Below are 25541 nucleotides of genomic sequence, written 5' to 3' on the forward strand. Positions count from 1 at the left end.
GCCTTGTGAAGTAGGGCATTGCTATACCCATTGTAGAGAACTGAGACTGAAAGACAGTGATTTGCCTAAAGTCACACAGGAGGTCTCTGGCTGAAATACTACATGATCTTAGGCCAATTCTTTAACCACACTAGCCCTTTATTTATGTTTCACATCATAAATGTGAATATAGAAATGTACGAATGAACCTGCATGTGCATTACAAGGTATCATACATCATATTTTGTGTGCGTTTTAGATTTGCTTACACTGAATTGGCCTTCCTACATCTTTTTCTTCCTGCATTCCCTTAATATGGATTTTCTTTTCTTCTGGTCCTGCTTATAACACAGTTGTCTCTTGGGATAGTATAGTGGAATTGTGGAAGACCACTGTAACATCAAGGAGCTGGTTGTGCTTCACACAATTGTTCTCTTGCATGCCTGGATTTCCCATCAGGTTTAGCTCACGTCTCCTGCACTAAATGCCCTTTGTTCCATTTTTAAATAGATCGCAGATAATGAGCTATCAAATTACCCCGTTGTGTTCCGCTTGAGTTTCCTCCGTGAAAAGCGTAAGAGCGGCAAGAGGAGGAGCGAGATCAATGAAAGATAATGGAAGACTCAGATACGGGGAGAATTTATTTATTTATTTATTTGTTTATTTCATTTCTATACCGCCCAATAGCCGAAGCTCTCTGGGCGGTTCACAAAAATTAAAACCAAACAACACACAATAAAACAATTTAAAATATATAGAACATTAAAACCACAATATAACAATACAACCACAATAAAACCTAGCAGCAGTGCAGGAGTTTAAAATACAGATTTAAAACAGCAAAGATAAAAATTTAGAAAGCTAAAATGCTAAAATGCCTGGGAAAATAAAAAGGTCTTCACCTGGCGCCGAAAGGAATACAATGTAGATGCCAGGCGAACCTCACTAGGGAGCTCATTCCAGAGCCGGGGTGCCACAGCAGAAAAAGCACTCCTCCTAGTAGCCACCCGCTTCACTTTCTTTGGCAGGGGCTCACGGAGAAGGGCCACTGACAATGATCTTAAGGTCCGGGCAGGCACATATGGGAGGAGGCGATCCTTCAGGTAACCTGGCCCCAAGCCGTTAAGGGCTTTGAATGTTAACACCAGCACTTTGAATTGGGCCCGGAAATGGACTGGCAGCCAGTGCAGCTGGAAAAGTACTGGCGTAATATGAGCTTGCAGGCCAGTCCCTGTTAACAATCTTGCTGCCCTATTTTGGACCAGCTGAAGTTTCTGGACCATTTTCAAAGGCAGCCCCATGTGTAACGCATTGCAGTAATCCAGATGAGAAGTTATCAGAGCATGGATAACTGTAGCTAGGCTATCTCTGTCCAGATAAGGGCGTAGTTGGTATATCAGCCTAAGCTGATAAAAAGTGCTCTGTGCCACTGAGTTCACCTGTGCCTCAAGTGACAGTTCTGGATCCAAGAGCACCCCCAAACTATGAACCTGATCCTTTAGGGGGAGTGCAACCCCCTCCAGAACAGGTTGAATATCACCTAGCCAGGCAGACGAACCACCCACTAACAGTACCTCCGTCTTGTCTGGATTGAGTTTCAGTTTATTGGCCCTCATCCAGTCCATTACCGTGCCCAGGCACTGATTCAGAACAGCCACTGCCTCACCTGGTTTTGATGAGAAAGAGAGGTAGAGCTGGGTGTCATCTGCATATTGATGGCACCTCAGCCCACACCTCCGGATAACCTCCCCCAGCGGTTTCATGTAGATGTTAAACAGCATGGGGGATAAAACAGAGCCCTGTGGAACCCCATGGCACAATTGCCATGGCACAGAGCAATAATCCCCCAGCACCACCTTCTGGAATCAGCCATCCAAGTAGGAGCGGAAACACCGTAGTGCAGTGCCTCCAACTCCCAACCCAGACAACCTATCCAGAAGGATACCATGGTCGATGGTATCGAAAGCCGCTGAGAGGTCCAGGAGAATCAACAGGGTCGCACTCCCCCTGTCCCTCTCCTGGCAGAGGTCACCACACAGGGCGACCAAGGCAGTTTCCATTCCAAAACCAGGCCTGAAGCCCAATTGAAATGGATCTAGATAATCCGTTCCATTCAAGAGTGCCTGGAGCTGTCCTACAACCACCCGCTCAAGCACCTTGCCCAGGAAGGGGATGTTGGCCACTGGCCTATAATTGTTAACATCCTCTGGGTCCAGGTTAGGCTTTTTCAGGAGTGGTCTAATTACTGCCTCTTTTAAAGCGGCAGGCACCACTCCCTCTCTCAAGGAGGAATTTACAACCTCCTGGACCCAGCCAGACATCCCCTCCTTGTTTGATTTAATAAGCCATGAAGGGCAAGGGTCAAGCACACAAGTGGTCGATCGGACTTGGCCAAGCACCTTGTCCGCATCCTCAGGCCTCAGTAACTGAAACTCATCCAATAAAACTGGACCAGACGGTGCTCTGAATGCGTCTACCAATGGAACTGCATTAATGGTGGTGTCCAATTCATGACGAATCTGAGCAACTTTATCCTCAAAGTGCTGTGCAAACTTGTCACAGCGTGCTACCATCTCTCTCCCTGGCCCAGAATGTAACAGGCCGCGAACCACTAGGAAAAGCTCTGCTGGACGGCACTGAGAAGATGCAATGCTGGTGGAAAAGAACTGTCTCTTTGCCACCCTCACCGCCACAGAGTAGGCTTGATAGTGGGCTCTTACCTGTGTTCGGTTAGACACAGCACGAGTTTTCCTCCACCTGCGTTCTAGCCGTCTCCCCTCTTGCTTCATTGCCCTCAGCTTAGGTGTATACCAAGGAGCTGGCCGGGCTCTGCTCAGAGGGAGAGGGTGCTTGGGCGCGATCGTGTCAACCGCCCGAGTCATCTCTGCATTCCACAGGGCGACCTGGGCTTCGACAGGAGCACCAGCCATACCAGCAGGAAAATCCCCCAGAGCCCTCTGGAATCCATCGGAATCCATTAATCTCCGGGGGCGGACCATTTTAATAGGTCCACCACCCTTGCAGAGGGGAAAGGCCGCCAGGAGTCTAAACCTCAGCAGGAAGTGATCTGACCATGACAAAGGGACAGATGTTAATTCCTCCACTTTCAGATCACCATCCTCCTGCCCAGTCGAGAAAACCAGATCAAGCGTGTGTCCTTTTATATGCGTTGGGCCGATGACACGTTGGGACAGCCCCATGGTTGTCATGGCGGCCATGAAGTCCTGAGCCGCCCTGGATACAATGGCCTCGGCATGGAAGTTGAGATCCCCCAGGACCATCATCCTAGGGGTCCTCAACACCAAGTCCGAGACCACCTCCGTCAGCTCAGGCAGGGAGTCTGATGGGCAGCAGGGTGGGCGGTACACCAACAGAATCCCTAATCTGTCCCGGGTACCCAACACAAGGTACAAACACTCAAGATCTGCACTCAAATGAGCAGGAAGTCTGGAGAGGGAGACTGAATTCCTATAGACTATGGCAGAAGGAAGGGGAAAAGGAAGCACATGAAAAAGGGAGTTGTTTCCTGCCTTTAAAATGGAAGCAGAAAGCCCTGTTTTAAATGCAGGATTCTAAGTTGGTGTAGAGATGCCCTATGCCTGGATTTCTTTTCCAGGCCAAGTGTGCTTTCTGTATTATGCTGCCTCATAATAAAGTTGCTCGCTTTAGATGTTTGCCTGGGAAAGATTTAGCGCTTATCTTTAGTGGAAAAAACCAAGGTCGGTCACTGTTTGTTATCATCTGCCAGGGCTGCCTGCCAATGGTTGAGGTTGGTTCTTTCTCCCAGCTTGAAGATGTGGCGGGGGGGCAGGGGAGGTGGGTGATGGCAGCCAGACGCTGCCACTGACCATTTTCCTTTTGAGATGAGGTTCAGGAAGGCGGGAAGAAAGAGCACACTAGCTGTATGCTTTACTGTGTACAGGTCTAGGGGAAGTTTGAGCTGCAGTCTCTGATCGCGAAAGTGCTGTGTACCAACCAGGCTGATTCTCAGGGTATGCACACTGCTGGAAGGGACTCCCAGTCGCTGAAGGGGCATCAGCATATTAATCTTGCTTTGTAATTTCTTTGATTTATTCTGTATTGTTTTACTTTCTTGCCTTGTTAGCTCATTTTTGCTAAATAAACTTTTTTTTGCCTTCACCCACCGGTGTGCTTATTGTTTCCGAATCCTAGAAAAGTAGTATCTTTTGCCCTTTGGCAAAACATTTGGCAAAACAGATGCATAGGCAGATTTTGCTTGCTGGCTAGATCATCTTTAAAAAAGAAACAATGCGCTAGAATGTGCCATTGTGCACTGGAACACCAAAGTCATGCAGTGAACTTTGCAGGGCGGGGAGGAGAATCTCATAAATCAGGTAGGAAGATGAGAACTGCCTCTCTTCCATCCACAGCTTCATGGCCGTGCCATATTACTGTCTGCAGCTGGGGTCCCCAATGTGATGTCTGTGGGCACCAGTGTGTCCACATGTACTTCTCAGGGTGCCTGCCAGTCTCCCTGCCCCTCCTGATGTTTATTTTATTTCTTAAGATTTCTGTAATTATTTTTTTAACTGGGGGGCTGGCATGCTGCAAAGTGAAGCGCTGTCTTCTAGCACCATCTTTGTTAGGTTTCAAAAGAGCATGCCAACCCCACCTCTGCTCTGGTGTATTCTACCCAAGAAACTACATCGAGGCAGGAACCTCCTCTCTGATGTGGCAAGTTCCATGATTTCCTAAAGGGGAGCGGTTCAGACAGTTTCCCCCTTCCACCAGCCTGTGATGTTGCATGGTACAGTCCCCACATGATCACATCACATCAAGAAATGCATCTAACTTTCCCCAACCTGACTCCTGCGAGGTATGCTGGCTGGGGCTGAGACAGGCTGCTACACGTGGTCTACACAGAAGCAGGTCCTATGAAGTGTGGTGGGGCTTACTCCCAAGTATGTGAGTATAGGATTGCAGCCTAAGGGACAGTCCAGCCTTTAGCGGGAAATGCAGTACATTGTGCTGCCATGTTTTCGTGGCAGGTAAGTCATCCAACACTCACCTTTCCTGACCGTTGTTTTATTTGCAGGAAATCTGCAGATGATGTTTGCCCCATCAGCTAGCACATCTGCAGCAAGGAACTCACATTTTCTCTGTACATGCAGAGTAATTTGCTGTTCCTCTGAAGCAGCACTGAAGACACAACAGCAGGCTATTTTGAAAAGGTGCTTTAATTAAAGTTATCAGCTTCTTTTATTTTCTTATATACCACCATTCTTCCAAAGCGTTCAAGGCAGAGTACATGGCTTTTCCCCCTCCCCCAATTTCATCCTCATAACAACCCTATGAGGTAGGTTAGGCTGAGAGAGAGTGACTACTCTAAGGTCTCACTCAGTGGGCTCTGTGGCTGACTGGAGATTTGAACCTGGGTCTCTCTAGCCCTATTCCAACACACTAACCTCTGCAGCACACTGGTTCTTTTACTAAGCTTAGTTCACTGATATCTCTCCCATGAAACTTCGGGTGGTATACATGGGGCTCCCATGTAGTCTCTCATCGAGGTGCTCACCAGGCCCAGACCTGGAGCATCTCTACACCAGCCTAAAATCCCATGTTTAAAACACGGCTTTCTACTTCTATTTTAAATACAGGATCATGACAGACTCCTTTTACACGCGCTTCCTTTCCCCCTCTCTTTTCTCCCTCCTTCTCCCCCTTATCTGAGTCTTCCAGATATTTCATTGGTCTAGCTCCTCTAATTGCAGCTTTTCCTTTTTCATGGAGAGAACTCAAGCAGGGTAATTTGATAGCTCATTATCTCTGATCTTTTAAAAAACGGAATAGAGGTCATTTAGTGCAGGAGATGCCCCGGAGGTTAACAACATCATCTAAAGGACCCACAAACTTCTGTGAGTACCCAATCTCAATAGCAGGATAAAACATCCGTGTGAAGAAGCCCTGCTTAGCTTCAGCAAAGCTGCTGCATCATGTGCCTTCAGACTAGGGATGTATGAGAAATTAGTTTCAGTTTGTTTTTGAAGAGGATTTACCGAATTTGCACCTTCCAGACTTGGACACAATCTGTGGGTGAAGCCCGTACATTTCTGAGCCTGCAATGCAATCCGCGGACTTTAAAAAATGCGTACATTAGAAAAGTATGCACGAAAAAATTCGTACTTTTGAAAAATGTGCACAAATTTGTTTTAATCAATGGGAGAAGAATTTAAAAGATGCGCACAATTGATGGGTACCTTTGGACTAATATGCACAAAAATGTGCAGTTTTTCATGCGAGAAGAAAAAACAACCTCACAATCTGATATGGACTTGGGTTAGAACAAGGTTCGAGATGGAATTTTGAGAATTTCAGCAATCTTGAGTTTTCCTGATTTGCACATTCCTACTTCAGACCATGCCCTGGCACCATTAATGAAATGAGTAGCTGTACAGAATGCACATGAAGGCATAGAATTCACTAATAAGCAAAGCAGGATGTTAAAGCTATCACAGTAGTTAAGAGCAATAAATACAGAAAGTGAGAACGTACTAAGAAGGGAACAGTTTGTTCGGTTTCATTCCCAGAGGCAAGGATGTTGTGAAAGTACCAATTTTGAGCACTAAACTGAAAAACCAAAATAACCCCAAACTCAGAATACTGGCATATGTTATATCTGAACTAGGTATTCGCTCATAACTTTGTAACAACTTACTTAAGACTGATATTATTGCTTAGAAAGCTTTGTATAGCACCTTGCTAGCAAGGAACCCAGATCTGGCCATGGTGCTTCATACATTTATCTATTTATCTCTATAAAATGTATATCCTGCCTTTCCACCAAAAATGGCAGCTAACTATAATAAAACCAAGATTAAAACAAAAAATTAATAAAAACATAATGTAAAAACAAAATTAAAAACACAATAAAAGACATAAACAGCACCCAACCCATTAAACCCCTGTTCAGTACAAGACCAGCATACATGCTAAAGGCTTGCCTGAATACAAATGTATTTGGCTGCCAGCAGAAAGACAACAGAGAGGAAGCAAACCCAGTCTCCCTCAGCAGGGAGTTCCTCAGCCTGGGAGTTGCCACTAAGAAGGCCCTCTCTCGTGTCCCCACCAAACGTGCACTCAAGGGTGGTGGGATCATGAGAAGTCGTCCCTGGAAGATCTTAAAACCTTAACATCTTATACTTATCCCATAACAGGGGTGGAGAACAAGAAGCCCTCCAGATCTGGGGTCACCAGCAGGGTGGATGTGGGCACCAATGTGTCCGCAGACACCTCTCTTGGCGCCTGCCACTCTACCTGCTCTCCTGATTTTTTGTTTGTTTCTTAAGATTCTTTTAAATTATTATTTTTAACTGAGAGCCTGGCCTGCTGCAAAGAGAAGTGCTAGTCCCTAGCACCATCTTTATTTGGGTTCAAAGGAGTGGCTTTGTGTTTTGAATCTCAGACCCCACCTCTGCCTAGCCCTTAGGTTCTTTTCTTGGGCAAGTTACTTTTCTTTTAGTGTCACCAGTTTGCCTTCTGGGAAAGGAATGTTTTGTGCTTGGCCATGCTCAGCATGGCAGCTATTTGAACCTTGGGCAACCTGCCCCCGCATGGGAACCATTTTGTGAGAGTGCCCACAACACTCTCTCAAAATTCCAGATGTGCCCACCGACCCAAAAAGGTTGGGGACACCTGCTCCAGATGGTGTTGGACTGCAACTCCCATCAACACTCTGCACTGGCTATGCTGGCTAGGGCTTATGGGAGTGGCGGTCCAGCAACATCTGGAAGGCCACATGTCTCCCATGCCTCTCCTATAAGAATTGTGGATTACGTATGGTACAGGTTTAATAGTTTTTCTTTCTTCTTAGGGAACCTTAGGAAGTCCAGGGGGCTCTTCTTGTGTGTTGATAACTCATAAGGAAGCACAAAACCAAACAAAAGCGAGGAAAAAAGGATATTCCATTGACAACAGAAGCTGCAGGCAAAAGAGAAACACCTTTATTGGAATCTCTTCTGATCCTAATTTGGCACTTTAGCCCCCAGTTCACAAGGTCAGGAGAAGTCCCCTGAAAAATGAAGGCACAATGCTGCAAGTGTGCATCGCAGAACCAAAACTGCACTGTTTTCTTTCACTGTCACAGGACAATTGATTTTCTGCCACAGTCTTGAAGTCAGGAAAATGGGTTTGCATAAAAAAAGGCGATGGTTTATACAGGAAACCATTACTTGAGGCCATGCTTCTGATTCTATCCATTTTAACTTATTTCTTTCATGTAGCAAAGCACAGGGACTACAATGAAGTCAACAGAAAGCAGAAGAAGAAGGAGAAGGAGAAGAAGAAGAGGTGGTGGGAAAAATATTTGCCTCTCTGATATTTCTGTTCAAATGTTACTTATAGTACCACTCAGGAGTGCAGTTTATAGGTTTCTCCTCCCAGATGGTCCTCAGCCGTTTCACCCACGAAGTCAGCATCTGTGCTCTCTCCTCCTCTGCCACAGACTCTGGCGCATAGCAGATCTGTGGAGCGAGGACACTGAAGCCGCAGTAATGCATGATCCCATGCTGGACTCAGAAAAGGGACACAGAGAGAGAGAGAGAGAGAGAAAGTCACAATGGTTGACGTAAGGCACAATCCTATCTTGATAGTCGGCAGCCACCGGTCGGCAGCTGCTGGGTATCCAATGCTGGGGGGTTGGAGCATGGAGGCTGAGGAAATATGCTCCAAGCAGCAGGACCGACCCAAGACATTTTGCGGCCTGAGGTGAAGGATAAAATGGCCTCCCCTCCCATTCCACATACAGAAGTCAACTAGAGCGATAGCTGAATCTTGCTTCAACACTGCCGGTGGGACGGTGTCCTCCACCACACCCGAGGACAGCAAGTAGCTTCGTGAATGTAGGACAGGCTCACCCACAGCTCTGTCCACCAGACATCTCACCGCTGCCCTCCTGCCCACCATCTGCCACCTAAGATGGCCACCTCACTCTTCCTAACGGTAGGGCTGGCCTTGCCAAAAAGTAACATGCTTCAGAAACATTGCCTATAATAGCTGCTCCCAGTAAATGATTAGGCAGCTCTCATAGATACAGTCAAGGTAAATTGGATGGTCGTATACCACTTTAGGGACTCTCCCCAACATGTCATCTGCCTGAGTCAAAGGAGTTGCATATATTAGCGGGAGTGGTGTGAGGGCAATCACAGGCCAGTGGCAACTCTGCTCCTGTGGGGAAGATATAAATGCAGCCCAGGTTTTGTTCTATTGGGGCAGACAAGGCTATTTCCCACCTACCCCACCACATGATTTGCTCCCGACATATTTTTTCAGGAATATCAAGGACTGCTACAATTAGAGAGGGCTGGTAAACCCTCTGGAGCAGATTTCTGGGCAGCATGGAGGGCCACAACGGGGAGCAGAGAAGAAGAATGTCCCATCACAGTAGCACGCTACTGAATCTAGGCCCAATCTTGTGCATAGAGTGTTGGACTGAGAGCCAGGAGATCTGGGTTCTAGTCCCACTCAGCCATAGAAGGTCACTGGGTGACTTTGGGCCAGTCACAGACTCTCAGCCCAACCTACCTCACAGGGTTCTTGTTGTGAGGCTAAAATGGAGAGTAGGAGGGTTATGTACGCCACCTTGGGTTCCTCAAAAGAGGAAAAAAAGTGGGATATAAATGTAATAAATAAATAATAAATACATACATACATCATCCCTCTTGGACAGTGTTGTTGCTACTGCTGAGTGGCTTAAGATCTGCTCAAAGACAAGCTGTATAAAGTGTGAAGTAACCAAAATGTCTGGCCTGAGTCAAGAGGACACCCCATGATTGAGGTGGGACACTGATATCCACATTACCTGCATGGGCCACAGAAGATAACGGATATCGCCACTGACACCTCCTTTTGAATACATCCCTTTGTCTCCTCCAGTGGTAAATGAAAGTAAGGCTAGTTTATTCTAGAATGAAATGAGAAAAACAGTGTATTAATTTAAATATTCGTAGGCCAACTTTTAGGGCAGGGGTGGGCTTCATGTGCCCCCTGCTGCTCCCCAGTGTGGCCCCCACCCCCAAAATTCAGGGGGAACCCCCTTTTTTAAAATTGCAAACAAAACAGCACCTGAAGCTGCTACAGAGTATCCAAAGGGTCAACATTAGCTTGTTTGCTACTCTGTAGCAGCTCTGGACGCCATTTTGTTTTATTTTGATTTGTATCCCCACCCCTTATTTCTGGCACGTGCAGGGGAGGGGGCAGTGTGCCCTGTAGGAAGGGCTTAAAGAGGCAAAAATGGTCCCTAGGCCTCCCTAAGTTGCCCACCCATGTTTTAAGGCAAAGGCCCCACAAGGCAGCTTACACAGAAGCACCATAAAATACAGTATCATATTTCAGTAAAAAAAAACACAGCAATTTTAAAACAGGAGGCTAGAGCAATTCACAGGCCAGCAACGCAAGATTTATAATTAACTACATCAACTTAAAACAGGTTCAGACCAGCAGCACTATAAACCATTTCCGTTAAGAAAAAAGCAACCTAAAATTAAACGGCTTGTTAAGACCTGTTTAAAACCTGTACTGATGGGGCTATAAATCAATCAATTGGGAGGAAGTTCAACAAACGTGGAGCCACTGCCAAGAAAGCCCTGTCTTACTAATCTAATTGAATTTATGGGTGGGACTACGAGCAGAGCCACTGTAACTGATCTCAGGGCCCAGGCAGGGTTGTAGACAAACTGCCTACAAAACTGTGAAGAATCAGACAATCTTAAAACAGCTGTCTTACACTATGAGGGCAGACCAAGGAAGTATTTGGGATGAATCCATACAACCAAACTAGATACAGGTTGAGTGGAACTTTGCAGAGTTCAACACATGTTGACTTGTTTGTATAGCTGCGTCAGAACTGGCTCGGGTAGGGCAGATTTGGCCCACAGGCCTGAAGTTCAACATCCCTGCTTTAAACAGTCAACCCCTACCAACACCACGGAAGTGAAGTACACCAGTCTTTGCTGCAGTCACTGTACAAAATAGCTAAGCTCATAATTTATATCTGGCTTTTCTGTAACAACAACAGATCTTAATGATATAGGGCGGGATACAAATGTTTTAAACAAACAAACAAACCCACTTGCAGTGAAAGTAAAAATACAGACAAAACAAAAAACCTCAAACAGTTTAACACAATATATCCTTTAAACCAGAGATGCTGAACCTCTTTCAACCCAAGGGCCAAATTCAGTTCTGGAGAAGCTCCCGGGGCCTGAATTCCAGTGGTGGGAGGAGCCAAAGGCAAAAGGGGTGGGGTCAAAAAATACCAGCCTATTATAGCTGAAAGCTCTTACTATCAGTAACTTAGGGCGCAATCCTATCAAGATAGGCAGCCGACTCCGAGCTCTGAGGCGATCACCTATCCAAAGCAAGGTAGGTGAGGCATGGGAGGGATTGTTCACTCCGCGCCCCTCCTGCCCTGCTATTTTCCACTAGACAGCCGTTTTCTGCTGTCTAGCTACGGGGGGCAGGGGGGGGACACCGGAAGAAGAGGCAGGTGTACAACACATTGGATGTGTCATACACGCAGCTTCGCTCTCCCCGCCCTGGAATGCCCCCTGGAACGCCCCTTTTCAGTCGCACCACGCTCCTCTTCTGAGCATGGAGGACAGGGCTTCTCTGTGCTGCCTCCGAGGCAGCGCGGATGTGGGGGGAGGTCAGTTCCTGGAAAACAGCATATCCTATGGCCCTTTAGACAGTGTCTATTGGCCATAGGATTCTCCCTAAGCCTTAGGAGAAGCATCTCAACCTTTTAGAGTGGGTGGTGAAGGGAACCGCGCCCAAATGATTGGCAGTTGAGGAAAGGGGGTGGAGCTACACAAACCTGAGGGTCAGATTGGGACCCCAGGTGGGATGGATTTGCCCTGTGAGCCTGAGGTTTAACACCTGTGCTTTAAATATTAAAAGCAATCAATAAATAAAAGGTCGAAAAGGAGCAGCACAAAAACTTCCATCAATTGGCAAATTTAAAATTAAGGAACAGCAGTCGACAGACTGAGAGCCAGGTGGAATAAAAGGGACTTTAACCATTGTCTGAAGGTGAAGAGACAGAGTTCTAAGTTGTGAAGGGCTGTGTGCCAGCAGTTTGAGGATGCATGTGTGCCACAAAACTGCTGTTGGAGACACTCAGGTGGATCAAGACCTGCTCTTCTGTGAATGGAAGGGCTCCTTCCATCCATGAAAGCAAGATCTAGCAGAGATTCCCACTCTGCAAACTGGACCAATCTGTGGGGTGAAACGGGGCTCCGGGGTTGGGGGAAGGAGAGGCAATTTTTGCCAATTTCCTCTCCTCCTCCAGTCCCCAGAGCTAGCTCCCACCCTCTTCTGGAACAGACCCTAACCCCCCAGAGCAGATTTTGGGGGAAATAGGGGCTGCAGGAGAAATTGGTGAAATTCACACATACACACCCGTGTGCCTAAAGGAGTGTCCAGTTTGCAGAGTTCTGCTCCACACACAGGCAGTGGGCTGGAGCACAGGCAGTGGGCTGGAGTTCTGGCTCCAGCCCACTGCCTGTTTGGAGATGCATCTCACTTTCACATTTTACGTCTTTCCCACCAGACAACTGGTGTACTCGGGCTGCCATGGGAAGCCTCAATCAGCTCATACACTGCAATGTCTCTCAGGGCGCTTCACACATCATGCAATCACGGTGCCTCATTCATGGAATTTTATGGTGTGTGTGTGTGTCTAGACAGATGCCTTCTGCTTGCAACCTTCTCATTTTTCCCATCACTTCCGCCATTTTTCTTTCCACGCAAAAATCCATTAAGGAAGGAAAAGGCAGAATAGCTGCACCACACCTTTCAATTGGTAGCACGGGGAGCCCTCCATCTGGAAGCACCCCTCTTCATTTTCAGCAAGCTATCATAGGTATGTGTGTCTTGTGTGAATGGGCCCTAACACTGAAAAGATGGCCGCAAGCAACACACCTTTAGGGGCTCCTTCACACGAAGCTTTTATCCTGCGATTGAGATTGCTCCTTCACGGACGTTTGCGGGCTCTTTACATGATGCTGTGATCATTCAAGGCATCTCCTGCACTAAATGCCCTTTGTTCCATTTTTAAATAGATCGCAGAGAATGCGCTATCAAATCATCCCGTTCTCTTCCGCTTCAGTTTCCTCTGTGAAAAGAGGAAAAGCGGCAAGAAGAGGAGCGAGATCAATGAAAAATAATGGCAGATTCAGGGCATCTCTACACCAGCCAAAATCCTGCATTTAAAATGGGGCTTTCTGCTTCCATTTTAAATGCAGGATCACGACGACTCCCTTTTTTACGTGCTTCCTTTCCCCCCTCCCCCCTCCTTCTTCTCCTTCTCCCCATATCTGAGTCGGCAACCTCCAGCATCTCTCACCACTGGCTATGCTGGCTAGGGCTGATGGAAACTGCAGTCCAACAACATCTGGAGAGCCACAAATGGCCTACCCCTGATTTAATGGCATTAATGGAGGGGGAGAATCTTAAAAACAGACTTGTTTAAGATGGCCAACAGGGTTCAACAGGAAGAGGAATGTGTTCATTGACTTCCTTGAGTTAGGTGCTCTCCTTCATGATCTGTAAATCAACATGTCAGCAGCCTACCTCATAGGGTTGTTGTGAGGATAACTAAGAGAGGAAAATCTGTCCTGAGCCTTAGGGACAGAGCATGCTAAAAATCTACACAAGTCGTGAAGCCTGACCCTACATGTGTTGACTTGGAAGTAATTTGTCCTGCCTTCGCTGGGACATATTCCCCAGTGAGCGTGCATGTAAGACTGCAGCCTTTATGTTGAATGGGATTAAAGAACAGAAAGACAACAGGATCCAAACATATAACCAGATTTTACAGACCACGTACCTTGAGCAGACCAGAATCAAAACACTTCGGGAAATCGTGAGCGAATCCTTGCACTAAGACACGGTCCATCCAGCCTTTCATGATTGCCGGCACACTGAACCAATATAAAGGAAACTGGATAAAAATAAAATACCACCTTTGGCTTTAAGGACACTCGTGGGCACCAGCTTCCTCAGCAACAGAGACATCCAAGCAGAAAGCATCTCAAAAAAGAGGCATTTGCTACCATAAGAGAGCCAGTGTGGTGTAGTAGTTAGTGTGTTGGACTGGGACTCTGGAGATCTGGATTCGAGTCCCCACTGCTCGAGTAAGGTGACTTTGGGCCAGTCACATACTCTCAGCCCAACCTACCTCACAGGGTTGTTGTTGTGAGGATAAAATGGAGGAGGAGGAGGAGTATGTACGCCACCTTGAGTTCCTTGGAGGAAAAAAGGCGGGGTATAAATGTAATAAATAAATAAATAAATGTGAACGTAATAATAAATTATACATAAATAAAGGTCTGGAACTAACATTTCAGGTCTGGCCCCACAAAGGGCTGTGCATCCTGCGCCGATCTCCCTAGTCCACTTTTAGCTATCAGCACAAGGATTGGCACAGTCCCCGTGTGGATTATAAGTGTCAGACACACCAATTCAGCACAACTGTAAACTCCTTCTTCTGAAAGCAGGCCAACAGCCATTGTTGGAAGCAGCTTCAGAACATAAGAAGCCCCCTGCTGGATCAGGCCAAGGGACCATCTAGTCCAGCATTCTGTTCACTTGGTGGCCACCGGCTGCCGGTTAGAAACCCAGAAGCATGACACGAGCCCAATAGAAGCCTCCTGCCCATGTTCCCCAGCAGCTGGTATACACAGGCATACTGCCTCTGATAGTGGAGGTAGCATAGAGCCATCAGGAGTAGCACCCATTGATAGCCTTCTCCTCCAGGAATCTGTCTAACCTGCCTTTAAAGCCATCCAAGTTGGTGCCCATCACTACGTTTGTGGAAGCAAATCCCATAGCTTAGCGACCGTCTCACCACCTGCTCGTGCCCCGCACCCCCTCTCTCATCGTGGCCACCACTCGTTTGCTTGACAGACAGAGAGATGGCGAGCGAGTGGGCCGCGGCGCCTCCTGCTCCCCCTTCTCACCAGCTCCGTTGTCTGGGCCAGAGCAAGAGGCAGGGGACCGAAGGCGGGTGAAGAGGAGGAGCGACAGCCCGTGGGCCTCGCTGGGCTGTGGGCCTCGGCAGGTGCCTGCCCGTGCCTCCCTGGCCCGGCCCTGAGCAGAAGACAGCAATGCCCAGACCCCCGTACAGCTCTGCGAATGGTGCAGAGCGATGGGGTCATGAAAGGCTGGTCTCGACGCACCCTATAGTTCACATGTTGAACTGTGTCCTATAGCTGAAATTGAACAGCCCTGCCTCTACGGCCAGATTAGAAGGGTACTTTGGCAATGATCAGGACTGGTAGGAGTTGATAGCCTTATCCTCCCTGAATTTGTTAATCCCCATTTGAAGAGGTCACCAGTCTCCACTACATCTTGTGGTAGCGAATTCTGTAGTTTAACTTCGTGCTGCATGAATAGGTACTCCCTTTTATCTATCCTGAATCTCCCACCCTTCCTTTCAGCTTCATTTCTGTCAACCTTATTCCTACCCTGTCGATACTTCCTTTTCCTGTCAAACCTGAGAAAAACAAAATGAGGATAACAGTTGCAAATACAATCAACCAACAAATGCATACAATTGCTATAATTAAACCACTGAACTCTAATATGCATACAAAAGTGCCTTTCATTCCAACATCACAGGGGTACATTTTACGTCGTTGGATCTTTTGGTTGGGTTCATTGCTCATTAGCCTTCAGCAGTGGAGTTATTACAAAAGGCCCACCTGGGCACGGGCCCCAGCTCTTTTTTTGAGCTGTGTCCCAAGTCTTTTGAGCTGCCCTAATTGCCATTTTTTACATTTTCCCCTTGATTTGCATTGGAAAACAGAAATGTTCATAACTTTTTTAATTTGTAGGATACATATATGAAATTTGGAGACATGGTAGCCCCCATGCAGCTGATTGAACCTGCCCAATTTTAGGCAGTTAGGTCTAGTGGCTTTTGTGCTAGTCACAGGTGAAGTTTGCTATTTTCAAGAAAACCTGTCAAAGGAAAGAGCTTTTTTGGGGGGAGTGCTTCTACATAAGTGCATAGAGTTTGGGGACCTGGCAGCCCCTATAAAGCTGACAGAATCTGCCAAACTTCAGACAGTTATGCCTAGTGGCTTTTGTGCTAGCCACAGGTAAAATTTGCTTTTTTTCAAGAAAATATGTCAAAGCAAAGAGCTATAATTTTTTTTGTGCTTGCACATAAGTTCATGGAATTTGGGGACCAGGTAGCCCCTATGGAGGCGACTGAACCTGCCAAATTTCAGACAGTTAGATCCAGTGGCTTTTGTGCTAGCCATGCATAAAGTTTCCTTTTCTCAAAGACTAAAGCAAAAAATAAAAACTGTCAAGTCACCCAGGGGATTAGAGATCCTAATCAGAAGGTGTTTAAGGTGACCATTAGGAGGTCACTGTCCCTAATCTCTGGTGTAGGTTCTTTTTTGAAGTGCAAAAAATCTCTCTCCCCCTACTTTTCTGCTCTTACATGCCCACTGTTGGGAGCTTGCTTGCAATGAAATTTTGAAGAGGAAGAAGGAAGGGAAGAAAGAGCTCCATGTGAAATACTGGTATTTCACACAGCATCTGATTTTACTGCCCCAAACTGGAACCTTTGGCTTCTGCAGAAGTGTAGTAGCTTCAGTACAGCAAAGGATGCGATCAGCCTCCACAAACTTCTTTCTCCCCCTCCACTTTAATTTCTCCTAAATAGCTGTAGGACTCGAATTATTCCAAAAGGAGGGTTAGGAGTAATGTGGCGTCATGATCGAGGAACTGCTGAGGCTTTTAAATAGGTTCTACAATTTTAAAAAAGCTAGAAAAAGCCCCCAGCCACCTCACCTCATAAAGTTAATTTAAGTACATGCAATCCTTACAAACCCTCCACAGCCTCCTAAATTCCTCTGAAGTACTACTTCTCTGAAAGGAGCCACTGGGCTTAGGGAATTCTCTCTACACCCCACCCCCGCCCCCACATTCCCAATTACCATCCTTCTTTTCTTCTTCCCTCCCCTATCCTGTTTTTTCTTTCTCTTCTTTATTCCACCCAGACCATATCTTGGGGAATTCTTAAAGAGAATACTCTTCAGTGGGCAAGAGAAGTTTGTATTTGAACTGTATTTGACTTTATTCAAAGAGACAAGAGGGTTGGTTTTTCTCCTTCTCACTCAGGTCTTTGAGCAAAGTGGGTTCACATGGTTTCAGAGAAACAAATCTGGGGCTGTTGTGTTTGTCAGTTGCCATTATCCAGCAATTGGAAGGGCTGTAGCTCAGTGCTAGAGCACATGCTTGGCATGTAGAAGGTCCCAGGTTCAATCCCCAGCATCTCCAGGTAGGGCTAGGAAAGAATCCGGCCTGAGACTCTGCAGAGCTGCTGCTGCCAATCAGTGTCAACAATACTGCGTTAGATGGGCCCAGGGCCTGACTCAGTATAAGGCAGCTTCCTATGTTCCTATGAAAAGAAAGCTTTAATAAAAATAGGAGTTTTGGGTTTGTTTTTTAAGTGGAGGGAGATAAATACTGTTAATTTATACAATCCTATGTATGCCTACTCAGAAGCCCCATTATGTTTAATTAGACTTACCCTCAGGAAAGCGTGCATGGGATTCCAGCACAAGTTACTTTTGCAGGGAGGTTTGTATCTTGATGTTCTGCATGTTTACTCAGAAATGAGCCCTGAGTTGTGAGCATGGTACTGCAGGCTTAATACAGTGCCTACCCAATTCCATCTAATGAATTGACTACCCTTTCAGCTCAGTCTTACTCATGTTTTGTCATTTGTGGGTTTGGGGTTTTTTTTGCATGAACTCTAGCTTCAGTGGCGAGGGAAACGCACTACATGCTCAGAGTTTCTCCATAACTTAGCCCTAGTTTTGAAAACAGATTCATTGGCTGGATCCTGAAGTCTGGGCACAAATAAAGTTATGGGGAGGAAGATACAGGGAGAGCCTGCACATAACAAGGAGGAGGTAGAGGAGCGTTGCACAAAACAAGACATCTGTTTTTATGAAAAGTTGCTGGAGGATGGTAGGATGAGGAGGGATGGTTGTGTGGAGGGGAATAGAATTGGTAGGGAGAGAATGTAAGTGCTTAGTGGTGAAATAAAAGCATTCTGCATATACTCAGAGGCACTCTATAGTTAAGAAACTAAGAAGAGCCATGCTGCATCAGACCAAGGTCCATCTAGTCCAGCATTCTGTTCACACAATGGCCAACGAGATGCCCACTGGAAACCCACAAGCAGGACATGAGTGCAATAGCACCTTCCCACCCATGTTCCCCTGCTGCTAACACTGGTGAAATATAAATAAATTCTAGTCATTCTAAATTTGCATGCATGTATATCCTTCAAAAACTCTGCATGTATATCCTCTGCAGAAACTCTGTTTCTTGCCTGGGGGACACCTCTAATGACCTGTGCGTTTTCATATGAATTTACCTAAAAACTATTGGGGAAGGGGTGAAGGGTAAATCCCTCCCTTCCCCAAATTGGAGAACTCCCCTTCCACATGTACTGCTGCACCTATCCTTTTGAAACTTTGCTGGTTTCTTACTTAGGGACAACTCTAGTCTGTCTGTGATTTTCAAAACAATGGTCCACAAGGAAAATAGGGAGATAAGTAGATCCTCTTTTGGAGACCTCAAAATGTCAAGGCCACCCTTGCACAAATCCCCTTGTGGCTATCATTTTGAAATTTGGCAGGAATTGGCAGGAATTTCTGATAGGGCAATGAATCCTGAAATTTTTATCCAATTCTTCCAAGGAATTAAAACGTTATTGGCAGTTCCCTTTAAAAGAAAATCAAAATATAAAGCCTGCACCTATTTTTCTGACATTGTGCAGATGTAATCCCCTTCTAGGGGGCTACGATGCCTGAAATTATCACCCAGTTCTGACCAAGAGAAATATGTTACAGTTTTCTTTTCTAATTTCCCATGGTAGTCAGCAGGAAGCATAAAGACCCATTTTTCCAAACCTTGACTCAGGTTTGGTGCTGAGCTGAAGTGGTCTGACTACAAATTGGCCCGAGCAGAAGTGGGATGTTTTCCAAAACAGGGTCTGAGTTGAAGTGGGGTGAGGGGTCAGTGCACACTTCTTATGTATGTATGTCAGTCATCTCTATACACATTCAAACACACCACAGACACCCCCTGCCACACACACATATATATACATATATATATATATGAGGTGTGCTTAGACTCAGATATAATATATATGCATGCAAATTTGTGTTATGGGCCTGTGCCCCAGATCTTTTAAGAATCTAGCAATGCCCCTGCCCTTCAGACATTGTATATTTGGATCTTATTCCATGTATGACACACTTTGTAATAAAATGGATATAAGAATTTGGTATGTATATTAGAGTTCAAAGATTAATATGAGCTGGATTATAAGCAAAGTAACTTTTGGCATCCACAGCACCACGGAACATACCAAAGTGCGAATAGAGGGCAATGTTCGTTGCCCTCCATCTATAATGGGCAGTTCTTTCTAAGGTTGCCTGATCAAGCAGTTGCACAGACCCAAGATCCTTCTGTAGTCCACAACCTAAAGGATTCAATAAGCAGGCTGTGGGACCACTGCTGAAGCACCAGGTGCCAGTCCTATCTGGTGTCATCTACCCTAGAGGGAGAAGATCGCATGGGAGTAATTTTTAAAAAATAATGACCTGGAAAATCACCAAGTCAGCTTCTTTTACTTTCCTCTGCTCCTCAATCAAATCTTCAGATAGGCACCCATTTCTGCAAGCTTCCCAGGCCTCGACTCCATAATTAAACTGTTCGGGGTTGTATAAATTGCCTGGGGGAGAAACCAAACACACAATGTTGCCTGTAAGAAGTGCTGCATCCAAACAGATATAGGGGGCCATTTAGGGCAGGGGTGGGCGACATGGGCCCCATGAGGCCCCCATGGCCTCTAATGATGCCAGCAAAACAAATTGCCCCCTGGCACTCTACTGATGCCACAACTACCACGCCAGCAAAAAAAATGGTGGTTTGCCACCAAATTTCAAAGGCAAAGAATGGAGGCTGAAAAGGGGCATATTTAGCTTGAAAACAAGCTAAATGTATCCCTTTGCAGCCTCCATTGCAGTTTGCCACTGAAATTTGCTGACAAACCACCATTTTATTTATTTTTTGCTGGTGGTGTAGTGGCAGCAGGAGTGTGGAGACTGGGGAATGTCCAGGAGAAGAAAGTGGCCCTGGAACCACCAAAGTTGCCAACTCCACATTCAGGCCATTTCATCCCACTGTGTTCCCTGGGGAAAGAGAATGACTGTCAAACCAGTTTAAGACTGAAGTGTACCTATGTCCATTGTCATTGTGTAGAGAAGGGAATTTTGCCCAGGTCACTTTGTTATGCAGAGGTGAGAAAAGCTGTACCTTCCCAAATTCTCACACTCTGTTGTGCATTGCATATGGTCAGCCCAGATGATGCCTTAAAATAGGGGAGGGCAGACATCAGGCTTGCAGGATCTTTTCTTTTTTTTTACTAGAACCCCAAGATTTACCAACCAGAGCCTGGTGCAAAAGACATACTCCTTGAATTATGAAATTCTGAGCCCCAGGAATTTGTTTTAAGTAGCAAAACTGAATGGAGTTCACAGAAATCCACTCCTGGTTACCCCAAGTTTATTTCATTTCAGCATTATAATTTAGGGTGGAGGACGGTGGGGAGATATGTTTTATATATGCTATTGTTAGCCAACTGGGAATCAGAAATCCATGCTGATTTACTACAAATCATTCAGAGATCTAGTAGTAGATCCAGGTCTCCCTTCTGCTCACGGGCTTGAATAACTTTATTGTGACATAACACTGCATGGACTAGAAACCACTTCCTTCTCCAGATGCAACGGATGGAATGGTGTGCCGCAATAAAATGAATTAATTTTTAAAGTGCCACAGGACTCTTTGTTGCAAACGCTAAAGAGAAATATGTCTGTACAGCATATTCTGTACTCACCAACTATATCCTTCCTCGTTGTCCGTGGCTCAAACTCCATTTCATACAAGTCAGAAACTGTGACACTGCAGCCTTGCTTACTCAGTTCTTCCAGTGCAATGGTTTTTAAGGACCCGTTCATAGACTTGGGCTCTTGGTGGGCATAGACAATTAATACTTTTTTCCCTGAAGTTGAAAGAAAGAAAGAAAGAAAGAAAACCAAACGTATTGCAAACAGCACCTCCAGGGGCAAGGAGGTGTCACGATTTGGGGTAGGGATGATTTTCTGCAGGAAACTGGCCCCAATCTGGATCAGCAGCATGGTTCTGGTTGGGGCTCCACAGCTGCTTGTTCTTCAAATAAAGCATGACAAATGGGGATGATGGGAGGTGCAGTCTAATGCATCTGGACAGCACCAGATTGGGAAAGGCTGCTCTAACCATTATACCACACTTGTTCTCTATATTAAGTAATAAGTGTGTTTGTTGCAATGTGTAATTACAAAACGGGTTGGGGGGAGATTTTGAGGGCACGTTACACCTTACTCTCTACCTCGATAACATTTTGATAACCAAGAAAGAAAATGCAACTTGCCTGCCATTTTTTTCCTTCCAAAGCTCCAGAAATCTTTTGTCTTTATGAAACCAAAGATAGCTGATGAACCTTGGTTTTGAAAGTCTCTTGTCAAGAGTATTACAAATAGAAAGGGGGACAATAAATCTCGTTCTCTTCCAGGCTTTAAAAAAGAATAGAAAATACACTTTTATCTGAAATAGGCCATCTCCAAGTAATAAAAATGGAAAAGCAAGCTAGGGGAGGCATACATGTGCACAATTTTAAACTTAAGAAGACATAGGACTGTAGGTTGCAACCTAAAGATCCTACTCTTCACTTGAATAGCTCTACCATTGTGGAAGAGGCTGCAACTGTAGCTTCTCCTTACTCCGCTCTGATAGTGGGCTCATTCATTTTCCTGTCCCATTCCTCCATTCAGTCCCTAATGAGTGCAGGTGGAAACTAATCAATTGTCTGTTATTCCAAACTTTCTTAATATTTCCAAGCACTAAATACTTTTCAAAGCTTGCAAACAAACCAAGATAGCGCCCCGCATCTCTGTGTGATCTCCCCACCCACTTATTTAGTGGTTTTATGATGTTTTATTTATTTAGGGTGCAATCCTATGTATGTTTTGAATGAAATACGTCCCACAGCCTCCCAACCTCCCAGGATGCTGGGAGTTGTACAATTTCTCAGTACGAATCCAAGGCAAACCATTCAGCATCACAGTAATTCAAGTCTATGCCCCAACCTCTGAGGCCAAAGAAGCTGAGGTCGATCGGTTCTATGAAGACCTACAACACCTTCTAGAACTAACAACAACAAAAAATGTCCTCTTCATCATTGGGGATTGGAATGCTAAAGTAGGGAGTCAAGAAATCACTGGGATAACAGGCAAGCATGGCCTTGATGTACAAAATGAAGCAGGACAAAGGCTAATCGAGTTTTGCCAAGAGAACATGCTGATCATAGCAAACATGCTTTTCCAACAGCACAAGAGACGACTCTACACATGGACATCACCAGATGGTCGACACTGAAATCAGATTGATTATGTCCTTTGCAGCCAAAGATGGAGAAGCTCTATACAGTCAGTAAAAACAAGACCTGGAGCTGACTGTGGCTCAGGTCATGAGCTTCTTGTTGCAAAATTTCAGCTTAAATTGAAGAACGTAGGGAAAACCACTAAACCATTCAGGTATGACCTCAATCATATCCCTTATGAATATACAATGGAGGTAAGGAATAGATTTAAGGGATTAGACCTGATAGACAGAGTGCCTGAGGAACTATGGACGGAGGTCCGTAACATTGTTCAGGAGGCAGCAACTCAATCCATCCCAAAGAAAAAGAAATGCAAGAAAGCCAAGTGGCTGTCTGATGAGGCTTTACAAGTAGCTGAGGAAAGAAGGGAAGCAAAAAGCAATGGAGAAAGGGGAAGATATACCCAACTGAATGCAGATTTCCAGAGAATAGCAAGGAGAGACAAGAAGGCCTTCTTAAATGAACAATGCAAAGAAATCGAGGAAAACAATAGAAAGAGAAAGACTAGAGATCTCTTCAAGAAAATCGGAGATATCAAGGGAACACTTTATGCAAAGACGGGCATGATAAAAGACAAAGAAGGCAGGGATCTAACAGAAGCAGATGAGATTAAGAAGAGGTGGAAAGAATACACAGAAGAACTATACAGGAAAGATCTGAATGTCCCTGATAGCCATGATAGTGCGGTCACTGAACTTCAGCCAGACATCCTAGAGAGTGAAGTCAAGTGGGCCTTAGGAAGCATTACTAACAACAAAGCTAGCAGAGATGGCAGTATTCCAGCTGAGCTATTTAAGATCCTAAAAGATGATGCTGTTAAAGTGCTGCATTCAATATGCCAACAAATTTGGAACGCTCAACAGTGGCCACAAGACTGGAAAAGGTCAGTTTACATTCCAATTCCAAAGAAGGGCAATGCCAAAGAGTGTCCAAACTACCGTACTCATTTCACATGCCAGCAAGGTTATGCTCAAAATCATACAAGCTAGGCTTCAGCAGTATGTGAACCGAGAACTACTGGAAGTACAAGCTGGGTTCCGAAGAAGCAGAGGAACTAGAGATCAAATCGCCAACATTCGCTGAATCATGGAGAAAGCAAGAGAATTCCAGAAAAACGTCTATTTCTGCTTCATTGACTACGCTAAAGCCTTTGGTTGTGTGGATCACAACAAACTGTGGCAAATTCTTAAAGAGATGGGAGTACCAGACCACCTTACCTGTCTCCTGAGAAACCTGTACGAGGGTGAAGAAGCAACAGTAAGAACCAGACATGGAACAACCGATTGGTTCAAAATTGGGAATGGAGTACAACAAGGCTGCATATTGTCGCCCTGCTTATTTAACTTATATGCAGAGTACATCATGAGAAACGCCGAGTTGGATGAATCACAGGTCGGAATTAAGATTGCCGGGAGAATTATCAACAACCTCAGATACGATACCACCCTAATGGCAGAAAGTGAAGAGGATCTAAAGAGCTTCTTGTTGAGGGTGAAAGAGGAGAGTGTAAAAGCTGGTTTGAAACTCAGCATTAAAAAAACGAAGATGGCATCTGGCCCCATCACTTCCTGGCATAAAGAAGGGGAAGAAATGAAAGCAGTGACAGATTTTATTTTCTTGGGCTCCAACATCACCGCAGACAGTGACTGTAGCCTTGAAATTAAAAGACGCTTGCTCCTTGGGAGGAAAGCTATGGCAAACCTAGACAGCATAGTAAGAAGCAGAGACATCACCTTGCCGACAAAGGTTTGTAGAATCAAAGCTATGGTTTTCCCAGTAGCAACGTATGGCTGTGAGAGCTGGACTATAAGGAAGCCTGAGCGCTGAAGAATTAATGCTTTCGAACTGTGGTGCTGGAGAAGACTCTTATGAGTCCCCTGGACTGCAAGGAGGTCAAATCAGTCAATCCTAAAGGAAATCAACCCTGAGTGCTCATTGGAAGGACAGATACTGAAGCTGAAGCTCAAATATTTTGGCCACCTAATGTGAAGAGAAAACTCTCTGGAAAAGACCCTGATACTGAGAAAGACTGAAGGCAAAAGGAGAAGGGGATGAGATGGCTAGATAGCATCACTGATGCAATTAATATGGACTTGAGTACACTTCAGGAGAGAGTGCAGGACTGGCATGCTATGGTCCATGGGGTCACGAAGAGTCAGACATGACTGAACAACAACAAACATGCAAAGGATTGTACCCTTAAATTATATCCCACCTTTCTGCTAAAAAATGACGCTCAAGGCAGATGTTTCACACAACCAGCAGCTCCAAGGTTCTCCTAGTCCTGCAAAATTGACCCAGCCAACGAGTACAATCCTATACACGTCTACTCAGAAATAAGCCCCGTTGAGTTCAATGGGACTTACTCCCAGGCAAGCAGAACGCAACCTTGCACACTTACTTGGGAATAACAAGCCCCATTGAAGATCCTGTTCAGTTAGCGTTTTTTAGTGTTCAGGGACTAAACAATTAAAAAAGGAGCATCAACAACACGTCTTCCTACTGAATATGGAGACACTTACTTCTGAGTAAACCTGCATATAAGGACTAGGCTGTGAAACACGATGCTACATTACTCCATGATGTGACGGACGGGAATATAACTCTTTAAAATAACGGGCGGTTCCTTCCCATTCCATCTTAATGTCCCTGTCCATGCATATTCCCGGGCTTTCTCAAAAAGCGCCTGCTGTTTGTTTGCATGTCAGCCCCCACTTACCTTAGCGATGCTCGTGAAAGATCTTGCCGGAAAGATGATCAGGCTTGGATGTGGGAAGAACGGCCGTGATGCAGCAGACCAGCGCAACTAGTAGCGCCTGACCAAGACAAGCCAGGTTCGTATAACTCCGCCTCTTGGTTGTTACGCCATCCAAATCGGACCAATGGGCGCGCGGTATCGATGATCGCTCCCCCTCCCCCCCGTTCTATCCCAGGCTCAGGATCGGAATCTGCCGTCTCAATGCGGCGCTGCTGTGCTCAACGCAAGTTGTTGAGAGGAGGGAAGGGGGGGGGGGGATTCTGTGAAAGA

The 25541-nt window shown here is 45.6% G+C and overlaps 1 protein-coding gene across 4 annotated transcripts; it reads right to left on the reverse strand.

The window, feature by feature from the left end:
* Positions 1 to 2830: 2830 nt before the first annotated feature.
* On the reverse strand, positions 2831 to 25340 carry NQO2 (N-ribosyldihydronicotinamide:quinone dehydrogenase 2). Of its 4 annotated transcripts, XM_084850462.1 has the most exons (7): positions 25233 to 25340; positions 21506 to 21647; positions 20933 to 21097; positions 19635 to 19765; positions 13823 to 13936; positions 9797 to 9898; positions 2831 to 8504 (listed from the first exon to the last, which is right to left on the reverse strand). In XM_084850462.1, exons 2-7 carry the CDS (start codon positions 21510 to 21512, stop codon positions 8331 to 8333), a joined length of 693 nt encoding a protein of 230 aa, XP_084706588.1. In that variant the 5' UTR covers positions 21513 to 21647; positions 25233 to 25340; the 3' UTR covers positions 2831 to 8330. The 4 variants fall into 4 exon arrangements, 3 of the variants coding, with proteins under 3 accessions (XP_084706588.1, XP_084706586.1, XP_084706587.1); XM_084850460.1 differs by lacking the exons at positions 21506 to 21647; positions 25233 to 25340 and having other exon boundaries at positions 20933 to 21464; XR_014790256.1 differs by lacking the exons at positions 21506 to 21647; positions 25233 to 25340 and adding an exon at positions 12916 to 13108 and having other exon boundaries at positions 8426 to 9898; positions 20933 to 21464.
* Positions 25341 to 25541: the final 201 nt, after the last annotated feature.

Source organism: Heloderma suspectum, chromosome 4 (genome assembly GCF_057233095.1).
Source record: "Heloderma suspectum isolate Gila_16-S chromosome 4, 16-S_ref, whole genome shotgun sequence".
NCBI classification, from domain to species: Eukaryota; Metazoa; Chordata; class Lepidosauria; order Squamata; family Helodermatidae; genus Heloderma; species Heloderma suspectum.

Excerpts from the sequence above, each read along its gene's own strand:
- NQO2 (XM_084850460.1), bottom strand. The coding sequence starts at position 21,233 with ATGCTGCTGATCCAGATTGGGGCCAGTTTCCTGCAGAAAATCATCCCT. Across the intron at positions 9,899-13,822 it reads TTGATTCTGGTCTGCTCAAG|AATAAACTAGCCTTACTTTC; the intron begins GTACGTGGTCTG and ends ATTTCATTCTAG. Across the intron at positions 8,505-9,796 it reads ATCTTCTGTGGCCCATGCAG|CATGGGATCATGCATTACTG; the intron begins GTAATGTGGATA and ends TTCTGAGTCCAG.